Source organism: Cetorhinus maximus, chromosome 12 (assembly GCF_964194155.1).
Source record: "Cetorhinus maximus chromosome 12, sCetMax3.hap1.1, whole genome shotgun sequence".
NCBI classification, from domain to species: domain Eukaryota; kingdom Metazoa; phylum Chordata; class Chondrichthyes; order Lamniformes; family Cetorhinidae; genus Cetorhinus; species Cetorhinus maximus.
The window spans coordinates 26,821,812-26,840,854 of record NC_135890.1 but is presented as its reverse complement, the minus strand read 5'-3'; the positions used below and the strand labels follow the sequence as shown (position 1 = coordinate 26,840,854).

The 19,043-nt window shown below is 40.3% G+C and overlaps 1 protein-coding gene across 1 annotated transcript in view; it reads left to right on the top strand.

The window, feature by feature from the left end:
- The window catches only part of gsap (gamma-secretase activating protein), a 126,321-nt gene that overhangs the window by 45,379 nt on the left and 61,899 nt on the right, over positions 1-19,043 (top strand). Inside the window, exons 10-17 of the mRNA XM_078553273.1 lie at positions 1,110-1,169; positions 2,616-2,659; positions 5,928-6,013; positions 7,295-7,372; positions 10,323-10,400; positions 12,347-12,439; positions 13,763-13,980; positions 18,106-18,172. Coding sequence (XP_078409399.1) covers positions 1,110-1,169; positions 2,616-2,659; positions 5,928-6,013; positions 7,295-7,372; positions 10,323-10,400; positions 12,347-12,439; positions 13,763-13,980; positions 18,106-18,172 — 724 coding nt within the window. The remainder of the gene's footprint in view (positions 1-1,109; positions 1,170-2,615; positions 2,660-5,927; positions 6,014-7,294; positions 7,373-10,322; positions 10,401-12,346; positions 12,440-13,762; positions 13,981-18,105; positions 18,173-19,043) is intronic.

Genomic DNA, 19,043 nt, shown 5'->3' with positions numbered 1-19,043 from the left:
AAAAATTAATAAGAACAAAGGGGGGTAATACAATTAATTAACCCTAGGTCCCAAAAGCAACAGTGAGCTAAATGAATAGATAATCTGTTTATGACAGTATTATTTGAGGGACCAGCTTATTATTATGACCAGGACATCATACTAAACTGCTTTCCTTTGATAAATGTCAGGGGCTCCTTTTACATCCACTTATGAGGACTGATTGGACCTTAGTTAAATTTTTCATCCAAAATACAGCACCCCCTTTATTCCTTTAGGGCTGTACTGTGAGTGTCAGCCTAGCTCATGTGCTCAAGACTCTAGAGTATGGCTTGAACCCACAGCCCTCTAACTCTGAGGCGAATGCTATCAAGGCTGGCAAAGATTCAAAGGGAAGAAAAAGATGTTTATCCCCTTAATGTGTTGATGTACAGTTCTAGTGGCACCAGAAGCCTTTCAGTATTGTGTATCTATTCGTGCGTGTGCACGGTCATTGAAAATTAGCAGGTTCTTCAATCCATGTACACTTTCCGACATAGGTCACTGGATAACAAAAGAGAGGGAAATCAGTTGTTACAATTTTACTTCCCTAGCCTGGGCACACAGGTTAATTATAGCACCTACGTTGCTAATGACTTGTAGGGCACAAAGGAAACTGCTCTTGGATCCATAATATAAATGAGCCACGAATCTCCCTGCCAGTAACAAAATGTGACCAACTCAATAGTGTGAACTTGTAGTTTCTGCTTATATTTGAACCTATAACCAAAGGGGAATGAGGTAATATTGTACAAGTATGGCATTAGCAAAAAAAGGTTTTACTTGAGAAGTTTAAAATGGACTACATAATAGCTTCATGACAAAAAGGACTTGCAGTGGATAATCTTGCAGTTGAATGGCTACACCACATCTACTAAATTGGATAAAATGTGTAATGCAATGGCTTGCATTTTCTATTAATATTTAAAGAAGTGAGGACAGTTGATTACTACTGTGTTTAATGGAAAATGTCCTTTTGCTATGCGTAGCTCAAGTTTCGTAGTTTGTATGAAATATCACACTCTGGTAGCAAGTTTTATTTTCACAACCAGAGACCTCCTTAATGATGATGACTTGTTAATTTTAAGTAGGAAAACAAGGCAGTTCTGATGTGCATCCAGTTTTACCCTGACAGAAATTATGAAATGCTGGTAAGTTGGTTGGTATTTTATATTTACAATCTATACGTATTTCTTCCTACCGTTTTCGACTGCTTCCTACTGAAAATGATTATTTTTGTGTTTTTCCACATATGTGGTAAAAGATCTGCAAAATTATTTTACAGCAAAGATATGGCATATAAAAGTCTTATTCTTCATATGTAAGGAACCATCTGACATGCCTCAGGGTGCAAACCATGCTCACGAGCAACACATTACTTACTAGAATAATCCATATACAGTGTTCTAAAAATACTTTGGGGCCCAACACATCTTACAACACAAAATTGAAAATTTAAAAGCGTCACATTTAATTGCCTGGTGTGGATGTCTGCTGTAAAGTATATGCAGACTTGAACTTAATAGCTGTAATAATAGGAAGGATTCATTCAGTGTTTCCTCCATTCACTGACTTAATTTTAATCAGGAGGGTATATGAAGTGCCAATCTACATAACCAGTTAAGTCTTGGACATTAAAGGATGGAGGTGTAAGGCAAGACTGAAATTGGCTCTTCAACCTTCAAAAGAAGTGACTAAGAGGTCTTACAGGAATATATAAGATATTGTGCTTGCATGGTATTTGTTTTATTTTGCATGGATAAGATAATTCCTGAGTACAACTTCAAGGTAGATCACCAGACCAAGCAAGCAGAAAGTAAAACCATTAAAAGGGTAATTTAAGACTGGTGTCAGTAAGGACTTACTCACAATACTTGGAATGGCTGTCTGGGTACAGTTTTAAATTTGTGTAGATTGCCAGATAACAATGTGAAGAGCACTCTTTGTTTTATTTCTGTGATGACCTCCCTCATCTGTGTTTATCTTGTGATTGAGCCATGGCAACAGATTAGAAAGTGATATTCATTATGTAGGAAGAAGTGAGAGTTCCTGAATGAGTTGTACTGAAAGTGAATGAAGAAATCCAAATGATTTAGAATGAAAAGCAACTGATGTTTCTCATCAGAAATCACATGATATCTTGGTTCCCCAAACACAGACTAGTCAATAACCCCATACCTGTATCTGTACTCGTGTCAATTTAGGTCCCTGGAGGGGTCAATAACTTTTGACAATCACTTTTCTATTTAACTAGAAATATTTCAGAGGTAAACTTAGGGTGGAAGGGAGCAAAGCAAAGGCAAGAGTTTGTTATTATTCTTAAGAACTGATTTTTAAGGAAGTTGCACTATTTTGAGAGCTTCTCTTTGGTTCTTTAGGAGTAGTTTGTCACTAAACTGCATAAAGCAATGTTCCTGTTTCTTTTATGGAAGATTTATCGATGTTGCTTTTACTGTGAGTCAAGTGAATGTCACTAAGTTTATAATGATGGAAATTCTTCCCTTTTTTTTGCAGTTGTTGTATGCTGCCCATCCAGTTAATGATAAATGGTCTTTATGAAATTGATTATAATGACACATTTCTTCCTTCTATGGTAGCTCTCATTTCCTCTTGGACTCTCTTTAACAGTTACAAAATTACGGTAGGCTGTGATTCCTATTTGTTTTACTTAATCTGTAATTATAATTTTTATCAAAAAGTCACCAACAATGCTGCGAATACAATCATGATGTTAGGCTGCCTGAATTTACTTACAAAAAATTAGTTGTATATAATTTTACAGGTAGCTTGTATGCTGTAAAGTTACCAGATGATTTTTTTTAAGAGAACAGTAACTTATGTTCCCTTTTACTAAAATCGTAATTATTACTCACTTGTTTAACCGCAACATAAAAAGGGAAGGGAGGTTCCTTAATGCATTTCCTTAACTTCCCTTCATATCAGAGTCCTCTGAATATGTTTGGGTGGGGAGGCATCAGCTGCTCTTGATAAAATCACACACTACTCAAGTGGTCAGTGTTGTTTTGTTTCTGAGCCCGCTGCAACCATATTGGCCGAATGGAATTGCCCAATGAAAATCACCTTTGATATATTCTTTATCGATAAAGACCTGGAATTCGAACCTTCTAGTCCTTGAAGCACGTTAGAATCTTGATCCTAATGGACAGGTTCCTCCTACTTGCACTCTTGGAGAGCCTCTATTTTATAGGCCATTTGAAAGCATTTTGTCCTTTCAATGCTACAACCTCAACCTGTTGAAATGTTTAGGTGCTGGTGACCTTTGCCTATATAGAATACTAGATCAGGAATTCACCAAGTTCCCTGAGAGTCAAGTTGCTCCAGTTTCTGGCTGTTGTGAGTCTCTGTGGGTCAGCAATTGAGAATACACCATGGTGTGGTGCCTTACAAATAAGTGCCTGCAAAGCACATTCTTTTTGTCTGCTGTTATTTGGAATTTTAATTTTATTCTAATTAATATTGCAACCCTTTGAGTGTAGATGTCTTGCCTGCTTATGTTAATTTACTGAAAACAATAAATTTGCTAGCTGTCATTTTGACACAAAAAATGAAAGTTTGATGGTCATAAACTCACATTTTGGGTTTTGTTGTTTTGTATGTCAGTAGATGAATGCTAAAACAAAATGACAGTATGAATAGCTATTTCCTGTTTTGCTCATACTGTTATGGCAGTGCTCTTCTGAACTTTTCAGTATTGTTCCTCAAGTTACAAATGTGCTGTCCTATATTTTAAATTGCTTTTTAAGATATACTCATTCTCAGGATTTTGCATTGCTGGCATGGCCAGCGTTATTGCTCGTCTCTATATATCCTTCAGAAGATGGTAATGAGCTTTCTTCTTGAATTGCTGCAATGTGAGTGAGAAAGGTACCCCCACATTGTTGTTAGGCAGGGAGTTCCAGGATGTTGACCCAATGACAATGAAGGAACCGTGATTATAGTTTCAAGTCAGGATGGTGTCTGATTTGGAGGGGAACTTGCAGGTGGTGTTGCTCCAATGCATCTGCCCCTGCCAACTTTGTCTTTATAGACAGTAGCGGTTGTGGGTTTGGGAGGTGTTGCTGAAGTGCATCTTGTAGATAGCACCCATGTCTTGTAAGTGGTGGAAGGATTTTGGGGAATCAGGAGGTGAGTCATTCATCATAGAATATCTAGCCTCTGACCTGCTTTTGCGGCCACAGTATATATGGCTGCTCCAATTCAATTTCTAGCCAATAGTGACTCCCAGGATTTTGATGGCATTGAATTTGACAATGGCATTAAATGACAAGGGGAGGTGGTTAGACATTTGGAGATGGTCATTGCCTGGCACTTGTATGGCACGGAATTGTATGTGTCAATTATCAGCCCAAGCCTGAATATTGTCCCGGCCTTGTTGCATGTGGGCGTGGACTGCTTCATTATGTGAGGAATTGTGAACAGAACTGAACATTGTGCAGTTGTGGCGAACATCCCCACTTTGATCTTACGATGGAGGAAGGTCAATGATGAGGAACCTGATCACTGGGCATAGGATACTGCCCTTAGTAATTTTGGCACTCATGTCCCAGAACTGAGATGACTGGTCTGCAACAACCACAACCATATGTCTCAAGCCTTTGGAATATTTTCCCTTGATCTCTATAGATTTGAGTCTTTACTATGACTCCTTGATGCTTAGGTCAACTGTTGCCTTGATGTCAAGGGCAATCACTTTAGCCTCATCTTTGGAAATCAACTCTTTTTTGATCAGAGGCTGTAATGAAGTCTATAGCAGAGTGTTCCTAGCAAAACCCAAATTGAGCATTTGTGAGCAGGTTATGGTGAGTAGGTGCTGCTCAATAGCAATGTTGGTGACACCTTCCATCACTTTGCTGATGATTGAGAGTAGACTGATAGGGTGGTAATTAGTTGGATTGGATGTATCCTGCTATGGTCAGCCCCCTACCCTTTCAACTCCCTTGGAATGTTAAAATCAAGAATCATTGTAATATTTCTTGTGCTTGATTCATTCTTAAAACTATGAAATTCCTTACCTTTTGTTCTTTTTACAGGTTTTTAAAACCCAAACTTGGCATCACCTTATCATTGATTACTCAGGGTATAAAATCCTTAGAGCTGGATTTTTGCTACTGAGGCGGGTAGCTCAAGTCTCAGTAAAAAGTACCCTGATATGTGTAACTTGCACTCCACGGGTGTGGGGGTGGGCATGGTGGCTAACATGGCCGAGTTGGCATTGGGTTTGTATGGGAGCTAACAGTGGATGTGGCTACATTGGTATGGGGCTGCCCCTTTCCCCCCGCACCAAAAATTGAATCTGTTAGAAATGGGGGTGGGACTTCTGTATCCGGGTTCTGCCCACTGTTTCTCCATGAAAATCCGGCCCTTAGACTTGGCCCATAGAAAGTTTTCCTGGCGGAGTGATGGATCTTTTGTATGCGGAGGTTAAATGGTTTTTTTAAATAAAAAGGAAGATCATGCCTACAGTTGGCACTTTTACCAATTTCTTCAAACTCTTTCTGCAGCATGCTTTACTAGGTTATGTTTGTTACATTTTATTTTTCCTCAGTGAAATAATTGTTAAGGAACAAAATCTGTATCAGTTGTCCTATGCTCTGGCATGAACTTGGCATACATTTGCCCCAGATGTGTATTCTTACAATGATATCATCAGCAGTTTTGGTTAGAAATGTGTTGGGTTATGGGATGCATGAACATTGATTCTCCATCTTATACAAATCTTAATACACTGTTGGTCGCATGGGAGGAATTGTGTGTGTATAGTGCCTCTTGCACAAAATAAAGGCTCGCAATGTTCTTGCGAGGTGGGTTATAGATGGATGAATACATTTCACTTGTAATGTTTTATAACTGTCTCTTCCGTTTAACTCTATTGTGTTGCCTTTTTTCAGCCTTGTAAATTTCGGATGCAATCATTTTCAAGAGGAAGAGGAATCATTGGAATTGTTGAATCTACAAGTTTTCACAAATCATGCAGGTAACAAGTATAAACAGGTTGATTTGTTTTCCTTTTGTTATGTACATGTATTCCATCAATGTTACTTAGCCTGATTAGAGAGAATTAAAACAATGCAGTCCTTCATTTTCGATAATAAGACAATTTCCAAGGCTTTTTTCCTCATTCTACCCATTAAAATAGTGCGGATATTATTAGTTCAGTTTAGGTTTACTTAAGAGTAAATCGAAGTAGATGTGAATAAATTAACTATTCACTTACTAGTGGCGATAACTGGAACTCAGTAGATTGCATGTGTCCTCTAATGCTCTCATAGTCACATGAGGCAACTTTTACTTTTCATAGCTGATTCAAAAAATATTGGCTCAGGCTAGAAGCGAACAGTTGCTGTATTCTCACGAACTCGTAATTGGTCACAGGATTAACTTAAAGTTTTGGTTCTCAGAGTAATTTTGTGGATGAAAAATGAAGTCTGTTTGCAATTGCGAGTGGCTACCACCAAGTGGAGATATTGCACTTCGTGGCTTGTTTCTTCCAACTGTTGATACTTGCAGCATGTGTCTTTTGCAGAGAAATGCAAAAATCCTGTCTAACCAGGAGGGGGCAAACAAATTTAAATTAATGGAGAAAGTGGTAGAAAAGGGAGCTTTTAGGAAAGTTCAGATTTACTCATAGTCAGCAACTATAATGTTCTGTGAGCCCTGTTTAAATCCAATATGAACCAGGAAGGAGGCAGGCCTTGAATTTTCTCCATGTGTGGGGGAACCTTTATTTTGCATGAAAACCTAGTATAATCTCAAGTTAGGGGTTTAGTTTTTGCTGTGCATGGAGAATCTGATATTTTTGAATTATTTTAAAAATATCATTCTGGTTTTCAAATCGCTCCCATGGCCCTTGGTCCTCCCAATCTCTAATCATCTCCAGCACTGTAACCCTCTGAGATATAGGCATTCCTGTAATTCTGGCCTGTTGAGCATCTCTTGAGTTTAATGGCTTTACATTTGGCAGCCATGCCATCAGCTGCCAAGGCCAATAAGCGCTAAGATTCCCTTCCTAAACCTCGCTGCCCTGCCACCTCTATTTCTTCCTCTTAAGATGCTTCTTTAAAACCTACCATTTTGACCAATGTTTTAGTCACTTGCCCAAATACGTGGCTTGATGTCAAATTTTGTATTAAAACAGTGAAGGGCTTAGGAATATTTTAATTGGTTAAAGGCACTGTGTAAGTATTAGTTACTGTTAATAAAATTCAAGGACAGAAAGCATGACTTTATAATTTCCCTTTTATTGTTGCTGTTGTAGGTACCATGTCAGTGTGTTGCAGCCACCCTGTGCGAAATAAGCAGGAGTTCACGTATTCGGTAATTCTTCTGCATCACGGTAAATCTGGTTTCTTAGCACCTAAAATTTACCCTCCCTTTTGGTAAAAATACACTCAGCTGGTCTTTTTCTTAGCTTTCAGTAGGGCAGGATAAACTAAATAAGATCTTATAATCACCTGAACAGCTGCCCTACTACCGTTTTGCAGGATGCCCTCTTAAAGCAGGGCCACCCGTTTGCCTTGTTTTAAAGTGGTATTCCACCTGGAAAGCTGGTTTGAAACTCTCACAACGTTGAAGGAATCCGAGATTTGCGGCGGGATTTTCCTTACCCACCCAACGCCGTGGTCTTCTGGTCCCGCCGCAAGTCAATGGACTTCTGGCTAGGGCACCACTGTGCCCGTGGCGGGTCCCACCCGTGATGGAGCCAGAAAATCCTGGCCTTGATCTCATGGTCATCAAACTTGCAAGCAAATGCTATATTGGCTTTGCTATTGTTTGGGCTGCCTTGTCTTTTTAACATGGTTAAAGAGATTATAAACCAGTTACAGGACAGACCAGATAATTTTGAAACCCTTTTCCCAGTCAGGAATGATTAGTCTGCTTAAAATATATATAACATAAAATAAAAAGAGAAAATGCTGCAAATACTCAGCTGATCAGCAGCATTTGTGGAGAGAGAAACAGTGTTAACATTTCACGTCGATTACCTTTCATCAGAACTGAGAAAAGTTAGAGATGTCATAAGTTTTGAGCAAGGGGTAGGCGGGACAAGGACAAAAGGTGGTCTGTGATGGGGTGGAAGACGGGAGAGATTCAATGACAAAAGAGTAAGTTTTACAGAACCAGAAGGATTGGTGATGGGACAAGGAAAGAATTAAAAGATGTGCTTAGAGCAGGTGTACTCCTGTCTGAAAGCACAAATAAGAGAAAAACAAAAACATGCAAAGAAAAGGAAACAAAATCCAGGGTTGGGGGTGGGGGGATAGTTAGGAAACAGAGTTTACATGCTGAAATTGTTGAACTCAATGCTGAATCCTGAAGGCTGTAAAGTGCCTAATTTGAAGACAAGGTACTGTTCCTCAAGCTTAGGTTGAGCTTCTTTGGAACAGTGCAGAAGGCCAAGGACAGAGATGTCAGCATGAGAGCAAGGTGGAGAATTAAAATGACAGGCCACTGGAAGTTCAGGGTCATGCATGCGGACTGGATGGAGGTGTTCTGCAAAGCGGTCACCCAGTCTGTGTTTGGTCTCCCCATTATAGAGGAGACCACTTGGTGATCAGTGAATACAATATACTAAGTTGAAAGAAGTGCGTACACATTTCTGCTACACCTGGAAGGAGCACTTTGGGCCTTGGACAGTAAGGAAAGAGGAGGTAAAAGGGCAGGTTTTACATCTCCTGTGGAGAAGGGATGGGGTGTTGAGGGTAATTGAGAAGTGGACCAGGGTATCATGAGGGAATGGTTCCTCCGGAATTTTGAAAGGGGAGGGCGGGGAACATCTGTTTGGTGGTGTCATCACGCTGGAGGTAGAAATAGTGGAAAATGACCTGTTGAATACGGAGGTTGGTGGGATGGAAAATGTAGGCATGAGGAACCCTATTGTGGTTCTGGGAGGGAGGGGAAGGGGTGAGAGCAGAATTGCAGGGGATGTGCTGGACACGGTCGAGGGCCCTGTCAGCCATGGTGGAGGGGAATCCTCGGTTAAGAAAAAAAGAAGACATCTCAGAAACGCTGGTGTGGAAGGTTGCATCATCGGAACAAATGTGATGGAGCCAGAGGAGCTGGGAGTCCTTATAGGCCGTAGGATGTGAGGAATGGTTGTTGAGGTAGCTGTGGGAGTCAGTGGACCTACAATGAACAATAGTTGATAGCCTTTCATCAGAAATGGAGACGAGGAAGGGAAGGGAAGAGTTAGAGTGGGTGATGTGAAACTGAGAGAAGGGTGAAAATTGGAAGCAAGTTGAAAGTTTTCCAATTCAGGGCAAAAGAGGGACATGGCACCAACTCATCAATGTATCAGAAAATAGTTGAGATAGGGGTCCCAAATAGGACTGGAAAAAGAACGTTTAACATATCCCATAAAAAGACAGGTATAGATAGAACCTATTCAGGTACCCATAGCAATACCTTTTAATTGGAGGAAGTTAAACAAAGTAAAGGAGAAATTGGTCAATGCGAGAACAAGTTCAGACAGGTGGAGGAGGGTGGTGGTCAATGGAAACTGGTTGGACTTCCATTCAACGAAGAAGTGGAGAACCCTGGGACCGTTCTGGTGTTTTTGGGTTTTCTTTTACTTGCTTTCAGACAGCAGTAGACTTGCTCTAGGCACATCTTTTTTGTTTCTTTGTTTCGTCTCTTGCTCCATCACCATTTCCTTTGTCTTTGTAAAACTAACTCTTCTGTTATTCAATCTCTCCTGTCTGCCACCCTTTCACAGACCTTCCTTTGTCCAAGTCCCAGCCAGCCCTTACTCAAAAAACTATCACATCTCTAACTTTTCCCAGTTCTGATGAAGAGTCATCCACTTGTTTCTAACTCTGGTAACTCTGTTTCTCTTTCCACAGATGCTGCCTGAATCTGACTTGCTGAGTATTTGCAGCATTTACTGTTTATATTTCAGATTTGCAGCATCCACGGTATTTTGCTTTTTTGCTTAAAATATACCTTTTTACTTGAACCTGCAGTATTCATATTCTGGAAGACCATTGTATTTTTTTCTAAAAATAAAATGTAGACTATTCCTTTGATATTGCACACATTTGGGTATTTTGACACCTTTACTCTAAAAGATTGGCATTAAGGTAAGTGAACCTTTCTTGTGATGAGCATGATTTGATGTGGTGTTATGAAATATATAGCAGCTTAACTTGCAAATTGACACATTTTGATTTACATTTGTATATGAAACTAGTATAAAGAGAGATTAGAATTGGTAAACCATTCAAGTGGAACTTAACCTGTTCTCTACTGTACCACTCATATATTTTAATATTTTTATTCTTTTGCAGGTTGGAGAAGAACATTTGTAGTTTCTTTGGAAGCATCTGAATGTGACTGTATAAGTGAACCAACCTTCATTAACATTGGTAAGCTGATGACATATAGTGTAGATCAGGGAACCTGCAGAGAATAAAACTTATTTAAACCTACAAGAGCTGCATTTCCTAGCCATTTCTGGTGTCTAAATTGGGGAAAATGAAGTTCTTTTGTGGCAGATAAATTAGGCCGAAGCCATTTCCATCATTTTCTAACACAAAATTACACCTCCTCTTTCTTTCTCCCGCCAGTCCTAATTCTCCCTCAATTTTACCCTTCTCACAATCCACCTGCTGAGTCACGAACACCCTCATTTAATTATCTTAGAGAGAATATCTTGCTCTTGCACTCCCCACATACATGAGATAACTTAAATCAAGAATTATAGGATACAACTGTTGCCAGGATTGGCTGAGATGGGCAAAAGTGAGAAGTTTGAATCTGGAAAGTTTCAATAATATCTGGAGCTGGAAAACACCTACTGCAGGGATTTTATATTTCAATTACCCACACAAACCTAGACTTCTGCACAGTGCTTCTGACAGGGTTAGACCACAAGCAGACTTTCACCTTACATCCTGCCCAGAATCAGGGATTTTTAGGGGTAGGAATGTAATTCTCTTTAGACACTCCCTTGCGTGCCATTATCATGGAGGAAGAATGGCTGCCCGTGATGGAGGAAAGGAGAGTCAGACGATTTTCAGTAGGATGCAGTCCATCAGTGATACTTTTTTTTAGAATATGCTGGCAGTACAGGTCATATGAAGGCACCCGGAGGAGATGTGTATAAGAGTACTTCACCAAAGATGCAGTAGGACAGGTTATCATTTACTGCATGGGGCCTGTAGCCATGCTTATCTACCTGCACCCTCTTTGGCAAGGAACAATTCACTACACTCAACTTCGATGGCACAGACTCTTTTCAGGCAGCTGTATATCATGTCTAATATTAGCCAATCTGTAGTATGGGTATGCATTTACCAGGTGAATGACTGACTGTACAGCAGGCTTGTCCAACCTTTTCGTGTTGAAGATTGGACTTGGTCCCAGCTCCACTCCAGTTCTAGGCCCTGCTCTAGCTCTGGGCTTCAGCCCTGGGTTCTGGCCTCACTCCAGCTCCAGGCCCCACCCTGCTCTAGCTCCAGGCCCCAGCTCTGCTCCTGGCCGGGTCTGGCCCGCAGGCTGCCTGTTGGACAGACCTGCTCTACAGGACAGCTGGGGAATTCATCACAGAAAGGCAGCAGGGATGGGGCCACCTAGTTTTGCAGGGCCTGTCATGTCATGATGTATTTATTTTGAAATTCTGCCTTCACTGACCACTTGGAAGAAAATTACATCAGTGACCATTTCCAGTTGATAAAACCTACTCTCAGCTACCATGAATTGTTCCCTTGAAAATGCCTGAACAATAGCAGGGCTACAATGAGGGACATGCCGCTTATGGGTCATTGAGAGCACTATTGGGGTATTAAAGCAAAGAAATGAAAGCTGTTCTGTATCTTTTAACGACGCCTTTAAAATGCACCCTTATAATCATTCTCACGTTTTTAATCGATCATCCAAATAAAATCTGGTGTGGAATACGTGTGAGCAAACTGCAAATTCCTCATGAAACACTGCTGTTAAAGAATCCAACTCTAGAAGAAGTATCATTTACCATTTCATTAGCAGCATAGAGAGTAAAATGGTTGCAGATGCAATTAAATCTGGGTATGTCACTTGAATTAACTGTAGCAAAATCCTAAGTTCCAAATGACCAGGTACATTGATGTTCATGTCCATTGGGTCAAGGAAATTTGCATTGCTTTTAACTCGTTTGATTTGGGATATCTGTTTCTGATCTGGCTTCCCAATTGTCTTTATAAACCATAACAGTTGTTAGTCAGATGCATTAATTTAATAATTAGACACTGAAGCATTTAACTTAGCACATGATTTAAATTGAAATAATCTTATCAAATTAAAAATTATTGCAATGGATTTATTTTCTTTACAGGTTATTATATAGCTGTTTACATGCCTGGATACTTTTTACACCTCATTAATGTACAGCATCCTAATTTGGCTTGTCATAGCTTATTTTTGTCAGGTAAGAATGTTTAATACAATCTAAGTATGCCTCAGTAACCAGCTTTGAAACTTAAAAAAAAATCTCAATAGTTCACTTTGTAAGGTGAATTGGCACTACTTCAGTTCAGTATACTGAGACACTGGACTATAGGGTGGTAGGATTTTGAACTGTATCATGTGGAGAATCATGGGCATTACTTGGTTCAGGTAAACAAGTCTCCCTTGAACTCCTCATGCAGGACCTCCTGGTGATTAGCAGGTTTAATAATGAGAGGGTGGGGACAGGGGAGTGGGGGAGGGACGAAATTATCTGAAAAACCCAGTTGTAACACCCAGATTGCTGAGGGCAGCTGAAATAGGAGTTAAACCAGGTACTTTTTTTATTGTTACACTATAGACCCCAGATTTGTTATAATGTTATTGAGCTTTTCTTGCATTGTAATAATACCACTTTAAGAGATTGCACCAGTGATGTTGGTATTTATTTACATCAAAACACGTTTTTTACAGCTCATTGAGATTGCTGAAGCAATAAAGTTAAACTGCCATTCCTGTGGTAGTGTTCATTAAAGTACGTACTTTTGGAAAATGCATCCTTTCTAATTTTTAGTGGTCTTGTTTATCCAAACTTAAGGAGCTCAATATGAATGGTCTCCAGAATTGGCTCTTTTTAAGCTACAATGGTCACAAAAGATAAGGCTTGTCATGCCATTAAATGCAGTTGTTGTCTACATGAGTAAGTGACTGAATAGGATTTCTGAGTTTCAGTTGACCTCATGATGGGAAATGCATTTTGCAACAAGGCATTCAATGATGCGCTTCTGATATTTAATTATGTAAGGCAGGGTTCAGTTTCTTGTTTTGTTAACATTTCAGTGGTGATCTGATCGAGATATTTAAAAGGTTTAAAGGATTTGATAGGGTAGATACAGAGAATCTAGTTCCTCTGGTTTGTTGTGATTGGGGCAGGGTGGGGGGGTGTTGCGGGAGGTGTGTGTGAAATCAAGGCAAAGGATGTACAATCCTAAAAATAGAGCCAAGTCATTCATGAACAAAATCAGGAAGCACATTTTCACACAAAGGGTAGTAGAAAATGAACTCTTTGCTTCCCCCACCCCCTGACCAAAGACTATGGGTGTTACGTCAATTGGAGCTTTCAAAACTGAGATTCATAGGTTTTTGTTAGTTGAGGCTATTAGGGGGTTTAGAGCAAAGGTGGGAAATGGAGTTGAAGTACCTCAATCTAATTGGCAGAGCAGGTGTGAGGGCTGAAGGGCATACTCCTGTTTTTATGTTCCTTAAATGAATTCATTAAATAAGCATAATGCTGTGTGTTTGCTAGGGAAAGATGCCAAAGTGAAGCCCTGGAATCACCAACGTTACATGTTGTCATTGTCTGACTCGGTGCTGGACTGTCAGCTGGGGAAAATGTATAAAGCTAACCTCAACACTCAGTTACTGTTGTTGTTCCTGCGTGACAGTAAACTGGATTGTCATCAACTCGCAGCAATGCATTGCGCAGTCTTGTATCTCCAGAGCAATTCAGAAACAGAAGCACAGGTACTGGACTAAAGTATTGAAATATAATCCAATATACACCCCTCATTGTTCAACTTCTTGTATTTTGTCTCAGATATACTATGTTGCTCTGTTTAATAATATTATTGAATGTTCTTTGGAAGCTGCAGTTGTATTTGTTGGTTTCCAAATTAATTGTAGTATTCCTTCGCTTTTAGCCAAATGTCATTTTTGAGCAAAGGAGCAAAGGTCTGGTTTATGCAGTGTGCACTGTGGTGTACGAGAAGGAGATAGTCATCTCACAGCCAAGTGGTTTTCAGAATAGCAAGTGAGTAGCCATCTGGGAGGCTATGGAAAGGCAGCCAGTGGAGGAATCCTCTGGGGGTATGGCAATCTCACACTGGTATTCATCATTGAGTACCAGTGAGGGGGTGACAACATCTCAAAGGAGTGCAGCCCTGATCCTGGCACCTTGTGGCAAAAGACTCAAAAGGGCTTACATCAAATGTACAGGAATTTGATAGTAATTGGGGATTTGATAGTTGGGACAGACAGGCAGTTCTTCTATTGTTGATATGAGTCTAGGAAGGTCTGTTGGGCCCCTAGTGCCTGGATAAGGGACATCACAGAGAGGGTGCAGAACATGTTGTGGGGAGGGAGTTGAGATTCTGCAGTCAAAGTTAAAGGAGCTAGAGAGGAAATTTAAGAGCAGAACCTCAATGGTCTCTAGATTAGTCCGACATGCTTTATTTTTATCCAATTCAGTAGTCCGACAACCTAATTTACCATAGCTTTGATAAAGTACTCATTTTAATACCTCGTGCCTTTTGCCTCCACTAATTGATCTCCATTTTGGTTTCTAATCGACCACCATTCTCCTATCGATCCTTTTAATGTTAATATGCCTATAAGAAGAACTTTGGATTGCCTTTTACTATGGCCACTAATCTGTTATAATAATATCTTTTTGCTCCTTTTTCACCCCTCTGCACTTTTTATGTTTAGCCTGATTCTTCCTTGCATTATCAAGCAGATCTCTGTCATATGCCTGCTTTTTCTGCTTCATCCTGCTCTCTAAATCCTTTACAAAAACAAAAATAGCTGGAAAAACTCAGCAGGTCTGACAGCATCTGCAGAGAGGAATACAGTTGATGTTTCAAGTCCGTATGACTCTTCATCAGAACTAAGGAAATAGAGAAATGAGGTGAAATATAAGCTGGGAGAGGGGGGTGGGACAGGTAGAGCTGGATAGAGGGCCAGTGATAGGTGGAGGCAAAGAAGAGATTGCCAAAGATGTCATAGACAAAAGGACAAAGGGGTGTTGACAGTGGTGATGTCAGACCTGAGTTTTTCCAGCTATTTTTGTTTTTGTTTCAGATTTCCAGCATCCGCAGTATTTTGCCCTTCTCTAAATCCTTTGTCATTCAGGGAGCTTTTGGTTCCACTGGGGATAGGCAATCAACCAAATTCATGTAAGCCCACTAACTCCCAAAGCTACCTTTTACAGCACTTCCTTCCACCCCATTCCCTGTAAGGACTCTATTCCATTCTCCCAGTTTCTCCATTGCTGTTGCATCAGTGCTGACAAGGCCATCCTCCATACAGATGCTCCCCATATGTCTCCCTTTGTCCTCAACAGAGGATTCTGCTCCAACAAATGCACGTTGGGTTACTGCTTTGCTGAACACCTCCGTTCCGATTGTGAGCATGGCCTGTCGTTTTAATTTTCATCCCCACTCTCACCCTGATCTTGGCCTCCTACACTGTTTGAATGAAGCTCAACATAAGGTTGAGGAACAGAACCTCAGCTTTCATTTAGGCACTTCCCAGCCTGCTCAGCTCAACAATGAGTTCAGCAATTTCAGATCATCAGCTGCCACCACTTTTTTCGGATGGCAGCTATTGGTGATGATTCTGCTGTTCTTATTCACATCTCTTCTGGAACAATCTTTTTTTTTAGCTTGTCCCATTACCGTCTTTTTCCATGCAGCATCATCCCTTTTGTTACTTAAGTTCTCCTGCCTCTATTATTTACTTGAAACCGGTTTACGTTCCTAGCTTTATCCAGTTCTGACAAGAGGTTGTCACTGGACATGTTAACTTTGTTTCTTTCTTCACAGATGTTTCCTCATCCATTGAGCATTTCCAGCATTGTCTGTTTTTATTTCATAAGGGTACATAGGGAAAGAATGAGAAGTGGGACCAAATGGATTTCTGTTTGAAAGAGCTGCTGCAGACACAGGGTGGAATCTTACTGCCTTAGTTTTAAATGAGGGATTGGGACCATATCCGGGTCCCGATTCTGACTGTGTGTGAAATCTGTCTTTCCGCCAGATCTTCCTGAAGGCATCGGGGAGATGGTGGCGCTGTGGTAATGTCACTAGACTAGTATTACAGATGTCCAGGCTAATCCCCTGGGGACATGGGTTCAAATCCCACCAAGGCAGCTGGTGGAATTTAAATTCAATAAATAAAACTGGGATATAAAGCTCTCAGTAATGGTGACCATGACAACCATCATCAATTGTTGTAAAAATCCATCTGGTTCACCGTTGTCCTTTAGAGAAGGAAATCTGCCATCCTTACCTGGTCTGGCCTACATGTGATCCAGACCCACAGTGATGTGGTTGACTCTTAACTGCCCAGTTCAAGGACACTTGGAAATGCTAGTGATGCCCACATCGCATGAAGGAATTTTTTTCTTTATTAAGAGTCCACCTTCAGGAGCCACATCCAATTAAAGATGGCGGGCAGGTTCCTTAGGCTGCTGGCCCAATCCGAGCACCTACTGCTTTGGAAGACTGGCAGCCCTACTGGGAGAGGTGGCTGCTACTCAGGTAGCAAGGAGAGCTTAAGAGTGCCTCAAAATAGGAGTGTCCTCTGGAGCGTTAGCAAGTATCAAATCTATTGAGAGCCGAAGCTGGTAGACTCCTTGGAGCAGGAAATCGTTTGGGCCACAGGTGTGACATTTCCTGCCTGTAGCCCATTCATTGGGGCATGGAGTCTCTTGCTCCCATGGCCTCCTGGCCTCCCGGGCTCGGCACGCAGCAGGAAGCCACTCTGATGCTAAGATCATCCCAGCGGAATCTCCTTATCCTCCTTATGAGCTTCCTAATTGATAATTATTGGCTACCAGCCACTGCCGGGTGGATAGCTGCTGACATTGATGACCCGCCTCCAGGAATGTGTCATCTTGCTAATCTAACGTTCTCATTTCCATTTTTGCTCCCGGTCCTGCTTTAAAGCCACCTCCACAGGACTGGTCGTGCTCACAAAGGGCTGAATGACATCCTATGTTGCACTGTTCTATGAATTTTTTCTCATTATTTTTTATTTTGGTAAGTATCGCACAATAAGTTATACTGTGCAATCCTTTTATAATTTCAACTTCCTACATTCTACCAAAAAAAGTTCTACCTAGACACCACCCAGGAACTCTTAAGTACTCTTGTAAAAATAAAGTTGCCCTGACAGGCTCCCAACCATTATGGAACCCTAAAAATAACGCTTATAATAAACAAGCACATTGCAAACTTATAATTATTCAATCCACCCTCAGTGTATATATAAAACCCATTCCTACTCTGCCCTGATATTGTGCTCAAGGCAGAAATTTTCATATGCTCCAGCCCCAGACTTCACTCCTCATTCCTTTCCCTCCTGCCTGCACCCAGACATTCCTGAGATTTCACAGCTCAAACTCCCGTTTTTGCAAATGCATTGGGAATACTATATGCTTTTATTTTTTTAAAAGACTGAAATAGGTAAGCACATCATTTGGAAGTGTATTCACATTTCTTTAGAAGTTGATGCACAATTTGTTAACATGTAACATTAAATGCAAATTTGCTGTGGGAAACCTTTCAAATCAAATAGAAAGCATCCTCAGAGAAAGGTGAATACATTGTCCTCAGTTTACTTTTGTAACCGATCATAATAATTCGAGAAGATATTTTAAAAGTGTAAATAGTGTAGACACCAAACAAAATACAGATAGGAGATTATGTGGATCACTTTGACATTTAATATTTTAGATGTGAGCTATGTCTAGAAAGATCCACTAGCCTATGTAAAATGACCTAAATACAAAAAAGTCAATTATATTAGAAAAATAAAACATGGAAAATTTTTCCTGTCTCCAATTTTTTTTTATCCCTCTCCCAACAGATTATTCATTGGATGTGTGGTTTGCCTGTTTCTGGCTCTTTTGATCTTATCCAGGAATTCATCCTTGGTAAGAAGGTTCAATTAAATACTTTGGTGCTAAAACCTAATGTCTACTAACCTTGGAATGTTTATTGAGTGACTATAGATTGTAATATGTTCTTTGTTTTTTTTAAATAAAGATCTAATTATGATGCAAAGCATGTTGCTTGGAAAACAATGTCAAGTCATATAATGCAAGATTCTGTGATATGTGGCTCCCAAAATGTTAATTTTTTAATACTTGTACAGTGGGTTAGGTATGTAATGCTGGGCGAATGTGCACAGTTTCCTAGTGCTCCAAATGACAGACAAATTTTCTCATTTTTCTTGAGTGTAATACAAGAAGCAAGCTGAATCCAATGACTAGGAATAGGATAAAAACAAAAAGCTAAAAGCTACTGCGGATGCTGGAAATCCAAAACAAAATAAAAACAGAATTACCTGGAAAAACTCAGCAAGTCTGGCAGCATCGGTGGAGAAGAAATCAGTCAACGTTTCGAGCCCTCATGGCCCTTCAGCAGAACTGAAGCATAGTTTCAACAAGGGAGAAATATAAATTGGTTTAAGGTGGGTGGGGGGGAAGAGACACATTGAGGGTGTGGTGTGAGCAGATAATCAAAAGATGTCAGAGACAAAAGGGTCAAAGAGGTGTTGAAGGTGGTGGTCTTTGTCTGAGAAAAGTGCTAATTAAGAATGCAAGACAGGATATTCAAAGTACAGCTCTAGTGGGGGTGGGGTGGAAAGACTAAAGGTTTTAGTTTTAGATTTAAAAATAATGGAAATAGGTGGGGAAAGAAGAATCTATATAAATTATTGAAAAAAAAGGCGGGTGGGGGGGGGAAAAGAAACGGGGTGGGGATGGGGGGAGGGGGAGTTTAAGATCTAAAGTTGTTGAATTC